Raw genomic sequence first — 26,218 nt, 5'->3', positions numbered from 1 at the left:
GAGAGTCTTTCGTGACGCCGAGACAAAGATAAGGTCGTCCTCGACATCACAGAAGATCCTCCCCTCTGTAAAGTTGTTTGTTAAACACTGAGGCGTGACGCTTCAAGTGAAAATGCGTCGTTTTGCATTTACACTGCATCATTTTTGAACGGCAGAACAGTACGAACATTAACAATGGCAGGAAATAGAACAATTTTTCCGGTTGAAGGCGTTGCCGTGTAAAGTGACGGTCCCAACCCACCCTACGTGTTTTTAGTCCCTACGTTGTTTTGGGGAGGCAGCGGCCGCCACGTTTTTCTGTGGGGAGGGAGTGGCAAGAGCAAGGAGGGAGTATGTCAAGGCAAGGTGTATGTACGTGGCCTGCAGGCTACGCCTGGCCGTTGGCGATTGCGTTGCATCGTACGTTGCACACGTGGTATGTAAGTCGTACGTGCTTACAACACACAATCTCCGTGCGATTACCTCACGTACCGTGTCCTTACTCACTCGCATGTTGTAAGCGTGTGCAAGTACGATGAACGTGAGTTTTTCCGCCCGATGTCCCGGCTGCTGCCGCCTCCATTCCACCGCAGAGACTCTGGGTTCTGATGCCGCAAGCAGGGTTGCCAGATATGACTCAATACTTCCCGCCCAAACATTGTAAAAACCACACTTCAATAAAAAAACCAGCCCACATTTCAGCCTGTGTAGAAATCATGTTAAACCAGGGGTGGCCAACCCTGGTCCTCGAGAGCCGCAGTCCTGCACGTTTTAGATGTCTCCTCACATCAATACAGCTGACAGCAATTTGTGGCTCCTTGTCAAGCTTTCTGCAGAGCCTCATCATGACAACAGGTGTGTTTGAGCAGGGAAACATCTAAAACATGCAGGACTGCGGCTCTCGAGGACCAGGGTTGGCCACCCCTGTGTTAAACCGTCAAACTATATGTTTAAAAACACACTGATGCACGAAATAAACAGTTAGAAGGTAAGAGAATTTGGCTTCCTAATTGGAGGGGAGACCTGCCATATCTGGCAACACTGGCTGTAAGAGCAGCTTCCAGCAGCACGGAGTCAGTGCGTTGTGCGATCATTGGCTGTAGAAGGCAGCACGTCACCCGTACGGGAGTGAATACGCAGCCCCAACGCAGCCAAAGTTCCTCATGCAGGAAAAATGCTACGGCGTGTCGGCATGCTCCCAAATCTGTACGGAGGCGGTACTCGCCACGTACGGATCCCCACATTCTGCCCACATGTTTGCACGTAGACAGCACGCCCTTGCAAGGCCAGTGGCTTGTGATTGTTGCTTGAACGGGGCCTCAGGTTCAAGGTTTCTATAATTCAGTTTCCATCCAAGCATGCTGTTGTACCACATCTATACAGATGTGTCGTTGCCCTGGTAATCTGATTACTATAGCAACAACACATCTTCAGTGGGGTAAAACTGACTAAAGCCAACTCACTTTCCCTTTTAGTGTATGAACAGTAGAATTTCGCTTCACAACGATAAAAAGAACCAACATCAAAGGATCAAACGGTGACGTTGCTCTGAACGCTTGGCCGGCAGGCAATTCACTTCAAGTATAGGCAAAAATTCGACATCGATTTCTATGTCTGCCCTCAACGTTTCTAGTCACTTTGTGGTACAAACTAGTAGTTAAACTTTCTAGCTTGCCGAGAAATCCTCAGAAATCCTCCATGAAAAATAAGTACGCAGTGATGAGACATGAGAAAAGCTCAACATTTTCACACAGCAAGTCTCACCGCCACAAGAAATGACAGAATAATCATGTTAGCCAACTTTTAAAGTTCTGAGTTTGAGCACTTATGGATATTTTCTCTCCAATTGGAACTGGTAACTTCTCCGTTACTCCGTGACCTCGTCCCTAAAATGTCCGCTTGGCTACTTGGAGCAAATTTGAAACTGTGTTTATGCCTCATGTGGTTTATATATAAGTTTTAAGACAAACGTCACAAAAAATAATGCAACCCACATTACTTCCTTCATCTCTTCTTTTTTTTTTTTACTTTAACAGAGCAGCTTCAAGTTCAAATCGGAGAGCGACCTCCACCTCGCAGAGCACCACAAGCAGGTTCTGTACGACGGCAAACTGGCCAGCTCCATCGCCTTCACGTACAACGCCAAGGCCACGGACGCCCAGCTCTGCCTGGAGTCGTCGCCGCGGGAGAACGCCTCCATCTTCGTGCACTCGCCACACGCCCTCATGCTACAGGTCAGTGGCGTTCGCGTGTCGATTCTTCTAAGGGCCTTGGGTTTTGACGTGCGATCAGCTCTGTGTTTTCTGTTCTTGTCGGCAGGACGTGAAGGCCACGGTGACGCACTCCATCCACAGCGCCATCCACTCCATCGGAGGCATCCAGGTGCTCTTCCCCCTCTTTGCTCAACTGGATTATCATCAGCTGAACGACTGTCAGGTGGAAACGACTGTCTGGTGAGTCTCGATGACGCAAGCCGATACCGACATGCAGTAATATTGAAATGGCGACGAAGTGAGGAAGTGAGTTTGGAGCCGTTATTTTAAATATGAGATTTTTTTTTTTTTTTTTTTATCATTTCTTCGGTCACTGTTCTTTTAAAGATTGACACTTTTACAAACTGAAAGGGTTTAGGCTGAAGTTAAACACTTGTTTCGCCTAAACCCTATTAACAAATCTAAATACAAGATGTCACAAAACCGCAAGACATCAGACTCTGAATGAAGCTTCATATATAAAGTGAAAAACATAATAATACATTTAATTTATACAAATATACACAATATATTATAAATACCCATGTATACACATCAAATCTTATTATAGCTGTACAAGTATATATACAGTTTATGAAGCACCAACAATTACACTTATATTCCCATTAGTATTTATATATTCTTATTACTAATATTATGATACTACTATTACTATTTAGTTTTTGTTATTATTAATATAATTGATCATATTATTAATATTTCTGGTATTCATTCTAGCGTAATATATTTTTCTATGACGTTGGTCTTAAAGGATTTTCTAAATGTGTGAATAGAACTGGAACATTTTAAAGCTTTATCCAGATTTTATTACATTTTTGTGTTTTATTTTTGTGTTCAGTATCTTTGGTTCTTAGTTTTATGTATATTCTATGTAAATAATTGTTCTTTTTATATGATTTCAATGTTCCTTTTGTGATCCAAGGTTTTGCTTGTCTATTATCTTTGATACAGCGTTTTCTAATTGGACAGTGCTTATCATACAATTTAGACAATTTAGAGTGTTTTGATTCATTTCTGGTTATCGTGAGCATATTTATTTTGTTAGTTGTCAATGAAAAACATGATTGAATCACTATTTCAAAAAGCCAAAAGTTGTATTTTCTAAAAATGTCAAATAGTTAAAAAACAAACAAACAACAACCACTTTGTTTTTGGTTTGTTGTTTCTTGCATTTTCCATATATGGCTCTTTTATTTTCATAAATGGAATTCAAGGACAGACCAATAGTAGACCTTTAATGACCATCACATTTGGTTAACAAATGACTTTGTAAACGTCTGGGAAAAGAAAAAATAGTGTATCTACAGAATTGATCAAAACATCCAAAGTCTTCATCATATATAAAAAAATGTCCATTGAGTATCAGACTTTTTACTCAGGATGCACCGATACCAGTAAAATGAATAAATGAAATAAATAAAACAAAGCAAAAGAAGACACACAAGAAATAAATAAATAAATAAAAACTCCCCCTCGGTGAGGCACTTCAAGGTCACTCAATCATATTTTAAAAACAAATAAAAAACTATCGAGACTTCATCAGCAGTCTGTGTGACATGTTTGTTATGTGAAAATATGTGTTGAAAAGGTTCAAATTATTCCTGAAATGATCTTAAATAGTCATGAATTAAAGTGTCTGAGTTGGCAAAACGTTACATTTTCTTCTAATGGGAAATGTGTTTAAGCTTGTCCCAGGTTTCCAAAACAAACTAATCACCATTATTCTGTTGATCACTGACAGTTGAGAAATCAACACAACAGCAGCAGGTATCTCATTAAACCGCGTTGGACCTATAATGTAGTCTGTGGAGGACGGAGTCTGGGCGTCCGCAATACGGTGGACATGTTGTTCTTCTGTGTCAGACTCCGGTCACGGTGAAGCTGGAGGGTATTTCCCCTCATTGCCCCTCCCTTTGCCCCGGGATGAAGTCTGAGCTCGGTTCTAATCCACTGCGAGTTCAGTGACATGGACGGACACTGGAGTGTCCACAGCAAGCACAAATCCCAGATGCCCAAAGCGTCTCATCTCAGCTTTTCTTCTTTTCTCTCTCTCGCTCTCTCTCTCTGCTGGACCGTTCAGGTCGCCGCTTTACACTCTGTAACTCTGTCAAACATTTTTTTCTTGGTCCCCGCCGTGGCTTTCCGACTCCATCCGTCTCAAACCTGCTGGGCTGAGCAGTTCAAAACAATTCCACGTAATAAACATGGCAGAATGCCCGCGGATCTGATTCCCTCAGATGAATGGATTTTAATAAACACTCTGCCTGATGTGTGACAGAAGGACAACAAGCAAATGTGAGAGGGGGAGGTTGAGGGGTCAGTGATTAAATAATTTGAGACAAGCCAAGAGCTATGGATTGAGGACAGAAGGTATGGTCTAACCTGTATGATTCTGTGAGGCCACATTTATGGTGTGTTTTCGGTGTCCAACCGAAGATCTGCGCTTGCACTTGAAAATGTTACCCTATAAATGGTGCCTAAGTATTCTTTTAAGTCTGAGTATTTATTTTCTGAAAGCACGACTGGTAGAAGATGCACAGAATGATTTTGTTAATCTTATGTCATGAGGTATTTCTTAGCCATTAGCTCTAATTCGGTTGAGTGTGATATTATGCAGTTTCTGAAATCGTCCTTTGGCCAGTATGACAGCTAACGTATAAGACTGTTAACATATCACCATCTGTAGAAACCCCTAAAAGGCAGAAGTCAACAGATTCTGAGAATTCCATGAGCAGAATGGACAGAAACAGAAATGGACATATTAGAGGCTGAACAGTTTAAACGTAAAAGTCAGCGATTAAGACAGTTTGGACATGGACTGGAGACAGATCATAGACATTCTGGACAAAAGATGTTGGAGCCGGAGCCTTCAGTCGAGGGGAGACCTGAGATGGATCTAGTGGAGGAGGACATGGAGGAAGTGGATAGAGCGAGATACAGATGATCCTTTGTGACGATCACTGAAGGCATAAGCAGCTCAACTTTCTTTTCTTTTCTTTTTTAACCACATTTCATTCTGCACTCTTAAGAAGCAATGATGTACCATGAGTCAAAACGCGGTTTTTCCAAATTGGAAGGATTGTGTGTTTGCACCCAAGGATCAGAGCATAAACCAGAAGCACATAGAGTTGAACCTAAAGCAGTCCTGGTGTATTGACCCCCCCGACTACAGTGAGGAAGCAGCTGCACACAAACAGACAAACAGACACGCTACACATAGACGTCACCATTGATTGGATGAGTCTCTGTGCATACGGCCTGCGAGAGCAGGCCTGCTCAGGAGCGATTGTGTCCCCGCGATTGTTGTGCTGGAGTGGAAACCACTGGAGGATGTGAGGAAAAGCCGATTAAGAAGTGTCACCAAGTACCACTGTCACTCAGCCAAAGGCTTCCACTGTAAAGCCTCGCGACATAGAAGAATAAAATAAAAACCCTCCTCTCCCACCTCACATGTACACATCCAGTTACCCTCAAAGACCACTCGAAGCTCCCCGAGAAGCCCACTATTTTTCCTGAATGACAGAGGGATGATAGTGGAGATCGAGCATTCGCAGCTGATTGCTGACATCCTCTGCAAGTGGCCTTCACTCAGCCTCCCGTTGCTCATGCCGTTTCTCTCAGAATAGCGGAATAGCTTGCTCACCGCCTGAGTGAGTGGATGGTCGCTTCATGCCTGTTTTTTTTTGTTTTTTTTGCAGTGCCACTCTTCTGGCCTTTCTGGTGGAGCTGCTGAAGAGCTCGGTGGCCATGCAGGAGCAGATGCTAGGAGGGAAAGGCTTCCTCGTGATTGGATACCTGCTGGAGAAGGTATGTAGGGGAATGTAAGGATGGCATCACCGTTTCACAACCAACCTTCTTACCGTACCGTTGACTTCTTCACATTGTTCGATGCTCTCAGGTTCATGCGAAACGGGAAGTTAACATATTGAATAATTGATCAATATTCCATCCTACATTATATAGTTTATTTCTGGGCTGGCGGCTTTTTTGTGGCATGCAGGGATACTATCCATCCGTCTATCCGTTTATCTTCTATACCACTATCCTGTGCAGAGTAGCGTGGTCGTTGCAGGTCTTAAAATGTATGGGCAGCCAGTGCAAGGACAGTTCGGGGCCCGTCCACACCAGGAAACCGGTTCACCTAAACCAGCTGTTTTTGGCCTGTCATCCACCTGAGGCGTGTTTTAGGAGCGTGAAAACAGGTTTTTTGGAACACGGTTCTGCGTTTTTCGTGTGTTTGGTGAGTCACAGCGCCCCCTAAAGCCCTGGCATGTGTACTACATGCCCTGAAGCCTCGTGTTGAGCCGAGTTCATAGTGATGTGTGGACAGTTTTTTTTTGGAGAAGGCTGGGGGGGAAAAAAGATTTTTATTTTTTTTTTCGTGTGGATGTACCTTAAAACTGGTAAAATATGTTTGAGTTTATACGTCCCACTTAAAAGCTGAACAGTCGTGTTCTACACCATCTGACAGCAACCAGTGGAAGCCACACTAACCCCGACATATTTAGCATTGCAACGGTCCAGCCAACTGGTAATAAAAGCAGAGACTGCAATCTAAAGGTCTTGCCTTGAGAGTAAAAGCTTTATTTTGGCCAGCTGCCTCAGGTGGGGGAAAAAAACAAAACACTTTACAACTGCTCTAATCTGGCTGTCAAGCTTTTGGTCCGGATCCATTCTCACCACCAAGATTTGTGATGATTGAATTCAAAAACTGGGCAAAATAACCCAGATCAATCAGGGTAGATCCCAGTGGTGCCACCGTCACTTGTCGCGTTTTGGAGTTTCATCGGCTCAGCGCCATCCAGGCCTGCAGGTCATCAAGAGACTTTAAAAATAGTCTTGCCAAACATGGCTTTTCCTTTGTCAGCGGCACATAAACCTGACAATCGTCAGCATAACAATGGAATGAAATGCAGAGAGTGGAGCCAAGTGGGAGCAGGTAGAGGAGAGAAAAGAAGGGGGGTGCCTGACACTGAGCCTTGTGGGACCCCACACAAGAGGGACACGGAGCTGTGACACAGCAGGTTCGGTCTACCAGGGAGGAATTGAACCATCCCAGTGCCTTGCCCCTGATGTTCCAGACCTGACATTGAAATGTTATGATCCATTTTGTCAAAAGCAGCAGTCAAGTCTAAAAACGCCAACAACAACACAATCACCAGACCCTGGATCGATCTCATGATGGAAATGAAATGACAGTTTAACCAACAATATATTTTTTCACCTCAAATCCACGTTCTCAGTGTACATGTGTATGTTGTACCTGGATACTTCAGTTTATTCGCATAGTCCCAAAGCCTCCATTTGAGAATAAATGGTAATAGAATTAGTAATGATTAATATTGAGAGTGAGATATGTAGAGCAATTGTCTATTTCAAGAGTGTATGTGGACATGGCAAACAACGACAACCACACTAACAATAACTAGATATGATGCTAAACAAACCTGACCGATAAGATAAAGACGCGACTCGATATGAAGAGGGAAGAACAATACGGTATAACTAAAAGGGGCACAAATGTATTTTGTAGATTACTTAACAAAGTTCTCGCACTTAATCCTATATATGATTTTGACCCACTTTATTTTCCTTTAAATGGCGCCACATTTGTAAGGAACATGCGTTTGTGGGATGAGCTTGTGAAAAATAAACTAGCTAACACCTCAACCCTTTCTTTCTATGAGTGGAACTTGAAACATACTGTAGTGACAAGCGTTGAACCAACAACAACTATAATAGCACCAGTGTGTAAAGACATGAAACTGGAGAACAATAAAGAGCGAAGTGATCCCAGCTGAGGCGAACACACGGGGACAACGTAAACCACGAAGACATGAGACAAAACGCCGGGGTCTAAACACCGGTGATCTAACAGTGTCGTGTAGTCCTGAGCAGGAAAAGGATTAGAGTAAGAACAAAGCCCATTTCGCTCTTTCTACATCGACCTTTATTTACCCCATTTTGTGATGCAGATCTTGCAGCAGGCTGCCCCCCCCCCCCCCCCCCCCCCGAGTGCCGGCTCTTTTGGAGCTCTGAGAAATGACTCTACTTTGTCACTCAGTGATTCGCCTGCCTGCCGACTTCAGCTGCTGTTAACTAACAGGCAGGCAGAATCGGCACATGAGAGCTGTCGCTTTTATTACCTCCCCCCCCCCTCACGTCCCACCCCGCTTCTGCTGCCAGGTTTCACACTTTCACATATCGCACCATCTGTTCATTATCTGTTTATAACACACCTTCCGTTCTTACCGGGCCTTCACTAGTTTGCCTCCTGTCCGCCATCATGAATCCCCCACCTGGACGGAGAGCGGGCGCCACTCAGGCGGGCAGGACGGCGAACACTACAGGTTCTGCTGGAGGTTTGACGTGAAGTCAAGACATGATGGGCTGTAGTTTATCCTCCAAGTTCAGTCATTTGACAAAATGACAAAGTGTATTCATTCATCGCTGCTCTCAGCATGCAAACCTGATGTTACACTCCTTAAGGAAACGCAGTACAAAGAGTGTCGTGCTTTGTGTTTTGTTTTACATTATTTCTTAGTTGTTAGGAATTTACTGGCTGTAAATCTCTTGTACTTGTACTCGTGTACTTGTAGTGCGTTCCATTTGGAGCTCAGGACTTTCGGGTACATCCACACAATGAAAAAAACGGTCTTTTTTCTCCCCAACTTTCTCCCAAAAAATTCTGTTCACACATCAATATGAAGACGGCTCAACATGAGGCTTCAGGGCATGTAGTACATGTAGTACACATGACAGGCCTTTAGAGGCGCTGTGACTCACCAAACACACCAAAACTGCAAGAAGCTCCAATTCATGCTCCAATTCATCCCGCCAAACCAGAATGATAATTATTGCAAACAAATAAGCATTAGTGTCAAAGCCATGCCGTGTAAGAACGTGCATAAAGCAACAGCCGTAGGAGACGTTTTCTTGACATTGTAGTAATTTTCCGTAGTAATTGTTTGGTTTTGTGAAAATATAGAATTTTTTTTTTTATCATACCGGTATATACTCGATGCAACAAAAAAGAAAAAGTTCAAATTGATTATCGTTGCACTGTTTAACCAAGTCTGGCAGACCCGAGATGAATTTGGACCATTTCACTAAAATGTGTTTGGCATCCCTGATCTACATGTGATGAGAAAATAACCAATGGAATGTGCAGAGAAAACGGAACATTGTGTTCCCCGTTCAGGTTCAGGCTTTGATAGTATAACACACAGCATCAGCTCACATAAAAGCACGTGATGCATGAACAACTGTAGTTGTCCTGCCTGTCTTTAGAATTGCTGCACTTTTCTATCTTCACTCCAGTTGATCTCATACGAATACATACTTTCCAAAATGTCAGTATGTAGTCATGCGGCATCTTGTGACTCGATGATTATCTTTATATTGTCCTGTGGATGTTTTTTTTTAAAGTGCATATCTGAGTCATCTGAGAAAATATATTCCTTCTGATTGTAGATGTGATTCAAACGTGTGCGCCAGTCGCCTCTGTAATGTAAATTTAGTGGCTTCAAGTGTATTTCTGCATTGCAGCGCTCAGCTGCTCTCTGTTGCTCATCGCCTCTAAAGTTTATTTCCTCTACCTGTTATTCAGGCAACTTAACGACACAGATGTTTTTCCTCACACTATGACACGCGTTTCTTTTCCACCTGCGAGTCTTGCAGAGACATTTCAGAAGCAGCGACCACCGGGGGGTTTGCTCTACGAGAAGCATGGGAAAGATAAGCACACACCGGAGTGACTTTGTTCTCCTCTCTGCAGTCGTCCCGAGCTCACATCACCCGACCGGTGTTGGAGCAATTCCTGTCCTTCGCCAAGTATCTGGACGGCCTGATGCACGGCGCGCCGCTGCTGAAGCAGCTGTGCGACCACATCCTGTTCAACGCGGCCATCTGGATCCACACCCCTGCCAAGGTGAGATCCGGCAGGTAACCCCCCCCAAGCCCTCCCCGGCTCAAACAGACGCTCAGCCCGAGCTTCTCTCCCACGCAAAAGCCTTCGGTAATCCTGCATGATCGGCGCTTCTGCAAACACGAAACTGGAAATTGCAAATCCTCACGCGTGCCTGTGTTCGAATGGAAATAGGCTGTCAAGTATTTACTGCACAGGTGTCAGGTTTGATAACATTCCCAGTGACAGCCAGTGCTTGTGTAGGTGGTAATAAAACAAACCGGCAGGATAGTATAACAGCACATTGAAAAAATTATATTTCACGCTTCAGTTTATTTCAGTAAGAGCCGAATGAAAACATTATTGAATCCATTAAGTTGGTTGTCAATTGAATGAATATTAGTTCACTTTAGCACCTGACTTTGACCAAACCAGTCAGTTTTAAATGTTTTTTTTTTCCTGTCTCCTTTTTAATAATGAGTCATAACAAAAAAAAGGGATGAGGTATATCAAAGAAGCAGAGTATTGTGTGGCAAATACATTTGCCTCGGGAATGCCGCGGTTGGGACCAGGCCATGAATAAATAAAAGGAGGAAATAAATACAAAAGTGTCTGGAGGCTTGCCTGCGACACTCCCTCCGAAATAGAGCGCAGAGAAAGGGAGGAAAAAGAGAGGTAATGAAGTGGGTTGGAGCACTTTACAGCCACACGGGGACGGAGCTGCAGCGGCGCCGTCCCCCCAGGACGTACCAGGACATTTCCTCTGTTCCCGTCCTCAAGCTGCACAGGTTAGAGATTCCCCCGGCTGTGTGAATCAGCACGGCGGCATTCGATATTCAACTTTACACGAGACCTTGGATTCAGTCCGAGTGGGCAAACAAGATTTGTGGTCACATTTTCACTTTGACCTCTAATGGAACATTAATGTGGTTTTGAGTTACCTAAGGGTTAAACCACATCGTGACTCGCAGTTGACTCATTAATATCCTGTAATTTGTGACAAATGGGTTAGGGGGCGGGGGAGAAACGCCCTCGGTGTTTTGAGCCAGAGTGACTCTGCTGGGATTAGGAATTCTCATCAGGTCTGCTTGCTAATTACAGAGTACGTGCTAATCATCGCTGAACACAGCCGAGCTGCAGCAATTATAAAATTGAGTAACGCAGAGTGGTCATCCTTAACGTACATCTGCTCATATAATAAGCTCGGTTAAGTAAAATGTTTTAGTTAATGTAAAATGGGGAGCTAATTGGCTCAAGCTGTCATCATATAATCCTTCTTAAAAAATGAAGTTCATGGTTATGTCCTGTCTTACTCAGGAGTAAGTCTGCAGGAAAGTAATAGTGCGTGTGTTTTTTTAATTCCCTACAGGTCCAGCTCTCTCTGTATACTTACCTCTCTGCCGAGTTCATCGGCACGGCAACCATCTACAACACGATCCGTCGAGTGGGGACAGTGCTTCAGCTCATGCATTCACTGAAGTACTACTATTGGGCCGTCAACCCTGCAGGCTGCAGCAGCATCGCTCCGAAGGGCCTCGGTGAGCATGACCAACACAAAAGTTTGGCGTTTAGGGGCCGTCCACACCATGAAGCCGCTTCGCCTAGACCACCTCCATTTGGCCTGTCATCCACATGGAGTGCGAAGACAGGATTTTTTGAACACGGGTCCCTGAGTGGGGAAATTTTAAAAGCCCGGCTCGTGCCGTTCAACCCCCAGAGGGTGTGGATGGCACGAGCAAGATGACGTAATCATCGGTGGAGCTGCAGAAGCCACTGACGCTAGCAGCAGGAGGAGCAGGGCCATAGACCTATAGAACTAGCATTATATAGAAGTTTAGGTACAGAAATCTACTTCTGAATTTCTATGTGCTCTGTCTTCTGCCTTTTTGGTGCGTTTGGCCTCATGTTGAGCCGTGTTCATGGTGACGTGTGGACAGAATATTTTGGAGAAGGATAGTGGAGAAAATAAAGTCGTGTTCATTGTGTGGACGTGGTCTTAGTTGTGATTGGACATCAGCTGACCTGGATTCTTGTTTTGTGGAAGCAGTTTCTCACACATTTGAGCACGAGCGCCTTGGAAAACAAAGAGTGAACAATCACACTCGTTGTGTGCCGCCAGAAGCCTGCTTATCAAAGTGTCTTCCTTAAAATGGCAACAGCTCCCCCACATTTGAAATGACTCATCACCACATGGAGGCGCTTTGCCTGTCAGCTGTTGGGACCGGAGCCTTCACGGGGAGACGACAGCGAGACAGACGCACCGTATCAATATTGTCATCCAGCTCCGTGTGGGTGTTAGGGGCTCAGAAAGCCGGGCCGGCACCATGACATGGCATCCTCAGTCTGTGAAACGACGAGGCGTCACCAAACTGCGCTGCAAGGGAAAGTGTCCTTGGGCTGTCGTTTCCTTGCTATCCATTATTCCCCTCTAAATGAACTGTGTTGTTGTACAGCGCTTGTTTCATATCGATTCTCAGACCTGCGTTTATGCTGCTCCAAGGCTGAATGAAAGTTACTCGCTGAAGGTTAAACCTTGTGTTCTGATGTAATACTTGTAGAACAAGCCAGCTTCCCAAAAATGGTACTCTTCTCCCCTCACCTCCGCCAGTACTTTTGCAGCAGTGACAATTTCTGTCTCATGTGAACTTCACATGCACCGTATTAACCGTTGCACGATGAGAATTGATTTCCAGGGGAAGTTGGATGGTTTTTGCATCGTTTTAAGGCTCAGAATGTCACATACAGGAAGTTTTCCTCAAGTACTTTTCAGTCTGGAAGTGACTCTGATTGACTTTATTGTAGATTTGTTTTGATGCGCACATTCACATGGACAGACGGCAGAGTCGCACTGCTATTCCGATGACTCTCAACCATATAACTACCAAGTCTCAGGAGAACATGGCGTCAGCAGTAACGTAAACGTGGATCCAACACTGAGGCCAATGAACACGATGAGGATGTCCTTGGTTAAGCAGAAACACTCAGGTAGGTTGTGCTGACTCAGCAGAACTCCCGTCCTTCCAAACAAAACACTTTATCCCAGAACAAGTATAATTTTTTTTTAACCAGGATGGATCCTTCATTTTTAATGTACAGTTTACAGTCATTCCTGACCCCTTCCAGTCTCGTTGTGCTGTCGGAGGTGATGCTTGGTTATTTTAGTGCATTTTTTCCTCTCTGTTGTGCTGCTGCGTGAGTATATTCTCCTTTTTAGACTATTCTTTGCCAACCCTGGAGGGAGTTCGGAAAATTCCTAGTAAATCAGCAGTTTGTGAAAAAGATCAGCCTGCTGGCATCAACAAGCGCACCGCTCTCAAAGAGGCTTACGTTTCCCACTTTCTGATGCCCGGTTTGAACTTCAGCCGGCGGTCTTCGCCGTGTCAGCAGGTCTTCTTTTGATTGGCTAATGAGATCTCTGCATTACTGGGCTGTTTGACGAAAGTGATGTACTTTAATGTTCTCAGGCAATTAGTTGTATCCGTCTTGTTTTTTTGGGACACTCAAAAGTTGATTTTGTACATTAATAGATTTAGATGTGGGGAATCCGAGGAAGTAGATTTTATCCCTCCCGTAATTTGATGAGGACTTATTTCTGCTGGCACAATCGGTGTCTTCCACATCGTGGGCGCCGGGCGGTAGTTTCACCGAGTATGAAGTGGCTGGGCTGAACGCCATGACCGTGTCTGAGGCCACGGTTTCCTGCCAGAAAACAGCAGATTGCCACCTTTTCGCCAGGCAATAGAGAGAGAGAGAGAGAGAGAGAGAGAGAGAGCGTGCGGATCAGGACTCTCAGGGCTGTGTTTGTGATCTTTGCAAGGACGATGAGATAAGGGAGGCGAGGCGGGTCAGACGGAGAGCGGGCAGTACGCTGGACTCCGGCGGCGAGGAGCTGGCCAGAGGTTATGGAGGAGCTTTTGATTGACTTATGTAGGCTTTGCATGGCAACTCAAAATAATTTGAATGCTGAGATGAGCTTCCTTCATTGGGTGTTTGTATAAGTACGCATTCAGTAATTTTTCACTGCATTAAACAGTATCATACTAGTAAGTGATCAGGTGAAGTTTATGCAAGTTTAAATTAAGTATCGCGCGTATTTTTGTTTGAAAGTTCATATTTATTGAATAAATAAGTTCATAGAAAGTTGTTAAAAGTCAACTGAGATTCGTTTGATGTTATTTGTGTTCATTTGGGAAGTATTCTGGTATTTGATCGCTGTGAATGTGAAAAGGAGAAGAAACTGCATGCTGGGATGAAGCGCAGAAGTGAATGCAGTCAGGTGTGGAAATAATCAACGACGGAGGCACGCGGTTTTCTTACCGTAGCATAATATAGTTTATTGTTTAGGAGAACTTAACTTTGGAAACCTCCTGTAAATTGATGAAGAAGTCTGGATTAAAGACTATTTTTTTTCCTTTTTTACGTCAGAGTCCCGTGGAAGTTTTTCTTTTCTCAAACTAAAGATGCACGAGTAAGCCAGAGCAATATATTCCACAAGTCATCGCATCACTATAGAATTAGAATGAATTGAAAACCGCATCGTTTTGGCGTTTTCGTTTCAGGAAAGTCTGCAACGTTTTGAAAATGATGTCCGTTTCCTTGGAAAAGGGCAGAGAGGCTGAAAACAATGTCGTTCTCATGTCTGGCTGCCAGTAGGAAAGATTATCATGTCAAATCATGTTCAAATATGTCCCCGGGGGCCTTTCCTCCCACCGTCCAAAAAAACATTCACTGGGACTCCCTGAGCAAGACCCTCACTTGTCAGTGCATTGTATTTTGAAATTTCCCACTAACTTCCTTAATAAGAACCATATTAAGAACATCAATATTCAGTTTAAGCTGAGCGAGAGAGTAATATAAAGAATATTTGTTTTAGAGTCCAGGTTTTGCTTCTTACAATGTCAGGATGGATCCAGAAATGTCTCTGGAGAAATAAAAAGAAACACTTGGCTCTTTTCTTTGTTTACATTTTAACAAAAGTATAGATTGCAATAACTGAGACGCAGGAATCCATTTCTTTCCTCTTAATTGCAGCGATGTGTACTCACACATCCTGAGCTACAAAGTGAATCTGTTAACCGTGTTCCTGCTCTGTGTTTTCTCGTCGGGCCTTTTCCCTCAATGTGGGCTGGAATGGACGTGTAATTACGGAGCTGATTGTTGTTGACTCCCTCGCTGATTGTAAATGGGTTTGGAACTTGTCCCAGATTCTGGAGACGACATTCTTTAAATGGACGACCGTCCTGCAGCACACAACTTTCAGTGTGGCCGCGGTTTCATTGATCCGTCAGCTAATATTTATTTATTTTTCATCCATTCTCCGTCTTTCTAAACTGAAAAATGACCAAACAAAGAATCACACATAAAGAGAGATAGCCAAGCAGATAATAATGAAGCGTCCAATTATAGGACACGGAGAGGATGTTTCAACCGGCTCTCCTCCCTCGGCGACTTTCTCCTTCTCTTCCTCGGGTCTTAATAGAGAGCGCTATCAAATTAAATCAATGCATCATTGGTTTATAGGCAGGATCGGTGGCGGCGGCGTTCGCAAGACAGGTGCTCCTTCCTCAGCTCCCCCTCGGGCGCACGCCAACACGTAATCCGTCTCAATCTATATATCGCTCCTTTTGTCTCCGTTTGGACTCGGCTTCGCTACTCGCTAAATAAAGACTAATGGGATGGACGGCGCAGTCGCCTGGCCGGTCGTCTCAGGCCACTTCTGTCTCATCACCAGTGACAGACGTGGAGGGCGGCTTCACAGGACCCGAGCCTCATCAAGGCTCTCGGTACTATTGGTTTCTCTACGTGCCGTCGCGCCGATGAATTAATCTCGTGTAAGAAGCACATTACTGTTAACAGGTCGATGTACGCATGTCTGACAAAGCGTGTCGGAGGTAAAGGGAAACTTTGGCACCTGCTCTTATTGTTCTCTCGCCTAATAATGTTTAAAAAAAAAAATAGAAACCACTCTGAGGAGGTCCTGGAACACTTTACTGCCTCCGTCACGTCACGTCCAATCAGGACGCCTCTTCTCAATGATGTCACCTGAAACCTTGAAGATGTTGACTTGTGGGCGACACGGCCTCGCATTTTAGTATCTGAGGCAGAGGGTAGCTTGGTTTGAGTGTGATTAACACACACACACACACACGCACACACACACACGCACAGGCACAGCATCTGTTGCAGCTTGGAGGAGACAAATCTCACAATGCTGTGATTTGACCTCCTTCTGTCTCCCGATATGAATAATTCTTTGCTGGATGAGTTTGTTTTTTGTTTTTTTTCTTGTTTTTTTCTTACGCCTTGCAATTAACAAACGCAGCTTCAGACCCATGGAAACCAACATTTCCAGAGTTGAACTAACCAGGTGATGACTAAAAACTTCCTCATGATAATTCTTGTCCCACAATTTTAGCATCATGATGTTCTTTCCTGTGCTTTTAGATATTTCAGTTTGAAGCAGCAGTGCCTTTTCCCCCCCAGTAATATAATAACCACTGGCCATTTTCAGTTTTACAAAGCCAATAATGTAATAAAATAGCAAAACATCTTTTTTTCCAATCCCAAATGAGAGATGGTGCTGCACAGTGTGTTCCCTCAATGAATGACTGTGACAGTTATTTCATCCACTTTAACTATTTGTCATAGCAGAAAACCTGCACATTATTTTTTAATGCTACTCCTTTAATGTAATAACCTTACAGCAATGGCTCACCTATCCTATTATACTAATAATAAGTTATTATGTTATTAAGGTTATTACATTTAAAATGTACAAAATAATGACATCAGTGGCAGTTATTATATTATTGGTTGTTACTGGGGACACGTATGGAAAACTATAGCAACAACACGAGTCACTGAAATTGACTGCCTTCATAGTTATAGTTGGCATAGTGCACTTTAATTAACCTTATTACACCTGTTTTTTTTTTTTAAGTCAACATCTGGTTTCTACACTGAGAATATCTTCCAAATTAATTCTGATCAATCTCTTACTAAAAAAGCATCATGCTCTTAATAAGAGGCTGTTTACGCAACGCATCAGTTGATATATTACATTTATTTTTGTCTGGTAATGATGATTGAAGTTGTACCATGTGAACAGAGCGTCAGTTGTGTGAACAAAACTTAACTTGTCTTAACTCCATGTCACTCAATACAACAATTCAAGAAATGTGTGTGATTTTGAAATCAACAACAAGATTCGGAGAAACGTCCGGGGTCGTCACCAACACAAAGAGGGTGGAGAACGTCGCACAGTTTAAATCTCTGCACTGGCTGCTTGTGTGTCAAATGATCCGCTTCAAAATCTGACTTCTGCTCTATAAAGCTTTCAATGCTGTTTGGCCTGAATACACCTCAGATTTACACCCAGAACCCCCGAGGTCCCCGGGAAGAGGTTTACTGAGTGTTTCCCAGAGTGAGTAGAAACAACTTTTAACTCCGAAACACTCATCTGCTGTGGATCAAACTCCCTGCTGAAACGCACTCCTGTTACAACAGGTATTAAAACACTGTTATCTGTTCAGGCCTTCCTTTAAAGAATATATTTCACTTAATTTATCGCCTTTTTTAACTTGTTTATTCTCGTCTGTATGCCTCTCTTGATCCCTATGATTGAATGTATTTCTTTCATTTATTTGTAAAGCACTGTGGCTTGCCTTTGTGTCTGAATGGTTCTGAGAGAAACACATTCTGCCCGGCCTTGCCTCGTCTGATGTCGCTCTATCAGCATCGTCTGTCTCAAAAATTTACTTTTGCAGGATAATAGTTCTTAGGACTGCAGGATGACATAAGTAAAGTCAACTGTACGCTGGCCCTCAAGTGCAAACCACAAAAACAAATTGAAAAACACAACAACAAATTGAAAAACAACAACAAATCACTAAAAACAACAAATAAAAAAAACCCACAACAAATCACTAAACACAACAACAAATTGAAAAACGCAACTGCATTAACTTTAACCGAAGAGGTACAGTAGGTACCTGTCGGCAGCAAGAGATATCGCTGTGTTTTGTGATTTGTTGTTTTGTTTTTTTCAGCTGTTGTGTTTTTTTTCATTTGTTGTTGCGTTCAGTGATTTGTTGTGCTTGTGATTTGCGTTTCACGGCCACCGTACTACAACTGTGCCGACCTTCGCAGTATTCTTACACTGTAAAACATAAATTAAGGGTTGGCTCTGCTGGCCCAGGGGGAACATGCCATCTATGCAGAGAGCCTGACGAAGAGCCATAATCAAGTGTGCCGAAGCTGAGATACTTCATTCTTTACATAATGAAAGGAATTATCCACCAGTGGAGCCGTCACTGCAATTAAAAATGTTTTGTTTTTTTACATTTGCCGATGATTGATTGATTTAATTAAAAATTAGCTTTGTCTACTTTTGTCTTTTAATCCCATCTCCTTTACACGTTAATGACACGCATGTTGTTGTTGTTGTTGTTGTTGTTGTTGTTGTTGTTGTTGTTGTTGTTGTTGTGGTGGTGGTGTCATGGCTTCATTATCATCGCCCCTAAAATGAAATGAGATTCCCCGCATTAATCCCTCAGACATAAATCGCTTTTCAATAAATCCTTCCTCCTCGTGCCCTTGGGATGCGGAAAGTGAAGCAAAGTGTGAATGAGAAACAAGAGCTGCTGAGCATAATTGGTTGTGAATAACTTAGATCCAGTGGCTGCAGTAATAATGTTCTTATCATCCTTTTCCGTGTCGGGTTGTGTCCCTGCCCGGGGGTTTTCCCTCTCTCTCCCTCTATTAATCAGTGTCGGGATGCTCGCCGTCCCTCTGCCACCCCCGGGAGCCGCAGCATTGATTGCATTGACCGGCCGCTGGGGCAGGATGGTCTGCTGCCACCGCGGCTCCGTCCCCGTTTGTCCAGCCAGAGTGAAGGTTGGAGTTTCTCCGGTCTGCAAACGGAGGAGGGAGAGGAGGAGGAGGGCCGGGGAAGGAAAACATGTGGAAATGTGACCAGATTTCCCTGAAATGCTTCTCCTTTTGTTCTTGACCCAGTTACCATCATTCAGTGTCTCGGCTAATGCCAAGCCCCCCCCCCCCCAGGATGAATGTGAAAGATTTACCCAGGCCACCTTTTTTTTTTTTCAAAAAGAATGGGGCCTTTGTGGTGCAGCGATACTAAAGGAACCAGGTTGTATGGTTATAAACAATAATGTATGCCGTACCCCTGTCATTTCTGATGCGCTAGACGGAACACTCTCTCTTGTATTGATCTGCCTGTTGCTGCAGCTCATTAGGCTGTTTGTTCAGTGCACATAAAAAAAAGAAAAAAAATCTTTCGGTTAAAAACAGGAGCTCAGCTAAGGTCTGATTTAGTCGAAATGAATTCTTGTGCCAGCCGGAGCGGAGCTCTTTTGATATGACAGCTAATCGATGTCCTGTCACATCGAGGGGTTCTTCTTTATTTGCAGCGTGTATACACACCTGCTGACGGCGCGCCGCTCGCCACGTCGGTCGAATGAGCTTCACGACAGCGGTGGATTACAACGTGAGCTTTTGGCTTCAGAGGATCAGGGTGACCGTAATGTGGCACTCCGGAGAGTTTTAATGTGACCTTGGGACGGCTTCCTCTGCCGCAGTGTTGTGGCCAAAGCTGCTTTGGATACACACCGAGCTTTACATGCAACATGGAAGGTGAATCTGGGATTAAGAAATAGAATTCCTTGCAGCACACGAGACAGTTTCACCCCCTCGTTATAGAATAGAACAGCTTTATTGGTCATGAAGTGTCTCGTACAATTACAGGTGCTGCTCCATTTTTGCATCGACATTAAAAAAAAAAAAGTGACCAATTTCTACATTCAATATGAATATTTAATCTGAAGTATAAAAAGTTAGACAACTGAACACATAAGATAAATTATAAGGTATGGAGAAGATTGCAGGTGATGTAGATTAAAACACAGAAAATCAACAGTTATTTTATAATCTGATGGCTCATGGATAAAAACTGTCATATAATCTGGAAAATCTCTATCAATTGTAGTTATTCCTTAAATGTATATAATTATGCCAATGCATGCATTTTGATATAATTTGATTTACAGTCATTCAATTGCCTTAAGTTAGTTTCTGCAATTTTTCTACATCGTCAGATAATCTGCCGCCATCCGGTAGAGAAGATGGACTTGCGGCCCCCCCATGTTGATCTCGGCACATCCCTGCATTTGTGGGATGAGCAACGGCTAAGAAAGAGTTTGAGATGACATCCTGCAGCTGCTGGGAGAAACGATCTCCTCAATCTGGGACCAAACTTGCAACTTTCACGATGCAATGCTGAACCCTCTCGACATCCACAGAACTCCTGCAAAAAGCCAAATCACAGTTTGCCTCAGACTATTGTCGTTGCCATTATCTATCATCTTGTACTTTTCTGTCTTTAGCTCCTTTTGTCTGACTCTTTGTCACCTCAACTGCACACAAAAAAAGACTCCTATGATAAGCACTGATTCTCTGAGATCCTGTCGAGATAGAAATGTACAACTGAGATTTTAGGAGGGAGGGAAAAAAAAGACTTCTCGTATCCTTTTGATGTTCTTGAATTAGAAACTGTGGCTCGATGGATCATAAGTAATCAGATTGGATGCCAGTCCAGTTAAAATCCTGCCATTGAAACACTAAAGGTGTAGTAACATCCAATCAGACTGCATGTAAACAGCCTGATGGATCATTTCCCTCTGGTGGAACTTTGTGCTTGTCTGGAATGGGGTCGATACCACTTTTTCACATCCAATACCGATACTGCAGCCTTGAGGATCGGCCGATACCGATCCCGATGCAGTGGATCAGATCGGCCGATACTGATACTGATTCGATACGATCCAGTGGATCGTATCGGATCATCCCCCGTCTGGAACATCCAGTTGTGACGATTCACGCACTGTTTTCAATCGATTGATGCGGGAGACGATGACGCCGCAAAGAAACACCGAGCTCGTCTTTTCCTGATCAAGAAACACAACACTGGCGGGACAGCATCATTACAAACCGCTTGTATTATGGGACTGACCCTCAGAAGGAATCACATGATATTCTTGGTGCATGTAAGCCTGCGCATCAAGGTGAGGCGGCTTTGTCAGGCTCATCAACATAGTACTGTTGAATCAGTGATTTTATAAAATGTCTAATATGTTTTGTTTCATAAAAGGAAATAAACCAGTTTACCAACTGTATGAGTTGTTGTCAAGACGCATTATGGTTCTTATTCTCAGTTTACCGAAGGATGAGGCTGCCTGCATGTCTTGCCAGTGACCGTTTATAACAACTTGCTGTAAGTTCTTCTCTCACACTCATTCAAGGTGAATCAACAAAGCTGATGTTGCAGCGAGAAAAAAAAAGTAGGCAGCTGCATTTGAAGGTGTCGCCATTTGGTTTGCTCACAGGAGAAAGCGGAACCACGGCGAGAGAAATTCATTTCATTATCAATCGCGAAACATCAAAAAGGAACTTGTGAAAATAAGCCAAGCATAAAATTGCCAGTAAAACATAAAAAAAATAAAATAAAAAAAATTGAGATGAAAGAGGGAAACAGACGTGAGAAAACAGGGAGATATTCTATCTGCCTCTTGTACTTTCTCATTTTATTTATTTCCTCTTCATCTCTCTCCCTCTTCTGTCTCTCCCCCACTGCAGATGGTCCGAGGCCAACCCAGAAAGAAATCATTTCTCTGCGGGCGTTCATGCTTCTCTTCCTCAAGCAGCTCATCCTAAAGGTTTGTCCCACCTGCCTTCACGCCTCACGGCGCCCCTCACACAACTGCGCACAGGAAATACGTGCAGATTGTCCTTTAAAATGTTCCGTCGCGTCGCTCCTAATAAATTCAGGAAGCCAGCTGTGCCGGAGAAGTTTAAATGAATTCATCATTTATTCATCAGACCATCAATAAATGACAGTTTTGATAATTATTTCATTGTGTAAGTAAAGGTTGGCGTTAAAAAAATAACTCAATCTGCTGTTTTTTTGTTTATTGCAATTTAAGAGTCCGTTCGGATTATTAGTGGTTTCCCGGATAGGTGCCGGTAGTGACTTTAATCCCACAGTAGATTAACCTTTAAATATTGCAAAGATAAATACGGCCCTAATCAGTAGTGAAAACAATGCAGACCAGTTCACGTTGAACATAAGCTAATGTTTCTGGCTGTGTGGTTCAGGGGGCGGCGTGTTGCTGCCCACATCCCAGCAGGCCGTATCTCTGCAGATAATTAGCCCGCCATGTTGGACTTTTACAAGACGTGGCAGAAATCGGGGGGGACGTTTTCACTCTGGGCTGCAGAAACAGGGTTGGAGTCGATGTGTTATCGCCACGCCAGAGATTTTAGTCAAACACAAGCAGTGGCGGCGCCAGAGTTTTTTTGTTGGGGGGGGGGTGTAATGAATTTCTCTTGTGTGTGAATGTGTGATGGATGGCATAACCTGCCTCTTCCATTGTCGGCGACCCTGAATTAAATAATGCAGTATCAAAGATGGAGGGACGATTGACTTTAAGATTGCTTTTCCCCATGTTTGCGCTCTTTCAGGACCGCGGCGTGAAGGAGGACGAGCTGCAGAGCATCCTGAACTATTTGCTAACGATGCACGAGGTACATGTCTCCGTGTCACAACCCCCCCCCCATCCCCCCCGGAGCTCCAAGGTCACAAATCAGCTTTTTTTATTAAACTGCATAAATTAAGACCTTTCTTTTAAACTGCCACTGCACTTTTTAGCAGTCGTTGCCTTTTTGTCTTGCTGTGAAGTGTGCCAGGGTGGCAAGGGCATATTCTGCAGGTAATATAATTGCCCGACACACAAACGGCCCCGGTCTCAAAGAATGGAAATTGTATTCTTTCTATACAACCTGCTCTCTCTCTCTTTTTTTTCCCCCACACCGTTCATTGTTTTTAATCATCTTTCTCGTCCTCAGGATGAAAATCTCCACGATGTGCTGCAGCTGGTGGTCGCTTTGATGTCTGAGCATCCAGCTTCCATGATCCCGGCATTTGACCAGAGAAATGGGATACGGTAAGCCCCTGACCCCCCCCCCCCAACCCTCTTAATCTGTGGAAGCACAGTGTTGGACCACTTGTGCTTTCTGCTGCTTTAATTTAATGCTAATAGAAATGACTTCATTCTATTCTAGATCAGGCACTGTTTCATTTTTGTGTGTCTTCCAGTGTGATCTACAAACTCATGTCTTCGAAGAGTGAGAACATCCGGGTTCAGTCCCTGAAAGTCCTCGGCTACTTCCTCAAGCATTTGGGCCACAAGTCAGTAAACTGCAATTACACAAATTTTTGGCTTCACGTCACCTGAATTGTTTGATTTTAATAAGACTTGTGCATATTTAATGCTGTCACCTTTAATGTGCCGGTTTGAAGCCAGTTCGTTTCATAAAGACACTAAAGGTCTGATGTGGTCCACATGATGACACTGCAAAATGTGCAGTTTACAGAGAAGGCGTTAAAGTCTTATATTTTTATATAATAATAACATATAGTTTTACGTCCTGAACCGATCAACCTGCAGATCTTTATCCTGTGTTTAGTGATTAATTGTTGTTTTCACAAATGGAAGCCCAAACAAACATTTTCATCAGATATCTGTTGTTGCTCTTATCGTACATAAAAGATATTTTAAAAAATGATGTATTGAATCATAACATGTCGCCAAAAAGCAAATTGTGAGATTGAAAGCAATTAAATGACTAAAATGGTTAACGGGGTAATTCCTTGTCCGTGATGAACACATTAACCCAGCCGCATGAGGGAGCTGATGTGGGGTCAAGGGTCGCGCTCAGTGGCGACTTGTAACTTCATGAACTTCCAGAATATAAAGAAATAAAGCTGACCCCTGCAGTGCATTGTCGTACAACACAAACTGCAAATTTGAAATAACAGTCAGTTTGTGCATCATATCAACCTTTCACGTGATTAATTCATTGTAATTGAGCACAATTCTTCTCATTTTGCCCGTGAAACCATTCATTTACATTGGAAAACGGTAGAAGTAGAATAATAAACTATATCCCCATCGAGTGAAATAAATATTTAAACCACACATGAGAATGTCATCATATCATGTGTTTACAGTGGAGAGATGATGCTTAAGCCCAAAAGCCCAACCACATTAAGCACAAGTAGAAACACCCCCCCCACCCCCCCGGAGGTTTTTGTTCCTCATTTTGAAAACAGCTACGGCAGATGTGGAAACAGTTCTGGTTCATCATAAGTTTAACTCATAAAGAATTAACCCCTCAAGACCAGAAGCAATGCTCGCGTTCATCTTTCATGATGGTTTGTGTCTCGCTTTGCAGCTTTTTAACATTTTCACGGGTCGTTCAAATAGCAAAATAAAAAAAAAAAGAAGAGTGTTGCTCCGGATCTCAGTGGGTTTAAATGTTAATCAGTGCTTCATGACAGTTTTTTTTTTTCATCATTACTTTTATTATTTATGATCAAATTGGAATTTTTTTCCCACCCCATAAAAGTTGTTATTGCCTACAACAGCTTTCACTCACCCTGTAATCATAAAAATTAAAGATAAACAGTCCTGCTGGTTTCTTGTTTTCGAACTGAATGTGTTTCCTGCTGTACTGTGTAATTACTGAGCATAAATACTGAGTATGCAGTCCCCATATTCATGAGCATTGTCCCTTCATTTTAACTTGATAGTAGCTCTTAGTTTCGAGTGTATTGAAGGAAAAAGAGAGTGACATTCCCTCCCTTTTATATGTATCGCTGGTGAACAGACTGGTGCGGCTCAGCTTGCTACGCATCATCAGCCTGCCCGTTTTCTGCCAAATTTCCATATTTATACAGTTCAGAGAAAAGCCACTCTTCTCCTAAGTGTCCAATTTGCAGGATTCTACAAAGTACAGGGTGAGAAAAAAAAAACAACAAAATTGTCAACTTATTACAGGAGAGTCCCACAGTAGTGTCGAGGCAGAGGCAGTGCGGCGCTGTGACAGCAGCCCCCCCCCCCCCCGCGCTGTTTTCAGATGTACTTTATCACCGCTGAACCTATTCACCTGCAGTGTTGCCCGTGTTGTATCTCGGAGCTGCTCCTGGTTGACAGGGTGACTTCGTTATCCTCCACGCCTCCCGACAAAATCCCCCCCCAATTTCTTGACAGCAAGGCAGCTCCTGACAGCCTCCTGAGCACCCCCCCCCCCCCCCCCCCCCCCCCTGCCCGTGGGTGAGGAGAGGGAAGTAGTAGTGATCCTTTCAGTGGCTTCGGGAGCTTTAAACAAGCCACTTTACCATTGTGTGTGTGTGTGTGTGTGTGTGTGTGTGTGTGTGTGTGTGTGTGTGTGTGTGTGTGTGTGTGTGTGTGTGTGTGTGTGTGTGTGTGTGTGTGTGTGTGTGTGTGTGTGTGTGTGTGTGTGTGTGTGTGTGCGTGTGTGCGTGTGTCCTCAGGAGGAAGGTGGAGATCATGCACACACACAGCCTCTTCACTCTCCTGGGAGAGAAGCTCATGATGCACACAAACACCGTGACTGTGACGACCTACAACACTCTTTACGAGGTAACAAAGCGTCTCCCTGGCAGATGCTCACGTTGGTTCTTTGTACACATGGAGTGTGTGTGCCTGTGTGCGTGTGTGTGTGCGTCTCTACCTACCGCAGATCCTGACGGAGCAGGCGTGCACACAGGTGGTTCACAAGCCCCACCCGGAACCCGACGCCACCGTCAAGATTCAGAACCCGAGTGAGCCCCGCCGCCGCCCCCGGTTCGTCCCGCTCCTTCCCGTTGCCAAAGTGAAGCTGACGATCAGTGTTTGTATCCCCCCCCCACTCAGTGATTCTCAAGGTGGTGGCGACTCTCCTGAAGAGCTCCAGCGCCAGCGCCGAGCTGATGGAGGTGCGACGGCTCTTCCTTTCTGACATGATCAAGCTGTTCACCAACAGCCGAGAGAACAGACGGTGAGCAGCACTCTTTTTCGCTGATAAGCACATGAGGGGAAAAGACGGCACAGCGGCCTCGCGCTGAAGCCAAGTCACTTAAGGTGATAAAATACAGGTCTTGAGAAAGTGCTTATATGAAGGTGCAACATGATTTGACTGG

The 26,218-nt window shown here is 43.9% G+C and overlaps 1 protein-coding gene across 1 annotated transcript in view; it reads left to right on the top strand.

Moving 5' to 3' along the window:
• The window catches only part of LOC308141652 (neurobeachin-like), a gene marked incomplete at both ends in the record, with an annotated part of 240,698 nt that overhangs the window by 84,722 nt on the left and 129,758 nt on the right, over positions 1 to 26,218 (top strand). The window contains 12 exon segments of the mRNA XM_080511859.1: positions 2,016 to 2,213; positions 2,299 to 2,432; positions 5,951 to 6,059; positions 10,030 to 10,182; positions 11,528 to 11,696; positions 21,811 to 21,890; positions 22,696 to 22,758; positions 23,080 to 23,177; positions 23,330 to 23,422; positions 25,571 to 25,679; positions 25,780 to 25,861; positions 25,953 to 26,076. Of these exon segments, the coding sequence (XP_080367985.1) occupies positions 2,016 to 2,213; positions 2,299 to 2,432; positions 5,951 to 6,059; positions 10,030 to 10,182; positions 11,528 to 11,696; positions 21,811 to 21,890; positions 22,696 to 22,758; positions 23,080 to 23,177; positions 23,330 to 23,422; positions 25,571 to 25,679; positions 25,780 to 25,861; positions 25,953 to 26,076 (1,412 nt within the window).

Source organism: Blennius ocellaris, assembly GCF_963422515.1.
Source record: "Blennius ocellaris genome assembly, chromosome: 2".
NCBI lineage: Eukaryota > Metazoa > Chordata > Actinopteri > Blenniiformes > Blenniidae > Blennius > Blennius ocellaris.
This window is presented reverse-complemented; position numbering and strand designations above follow the sequence as displayed.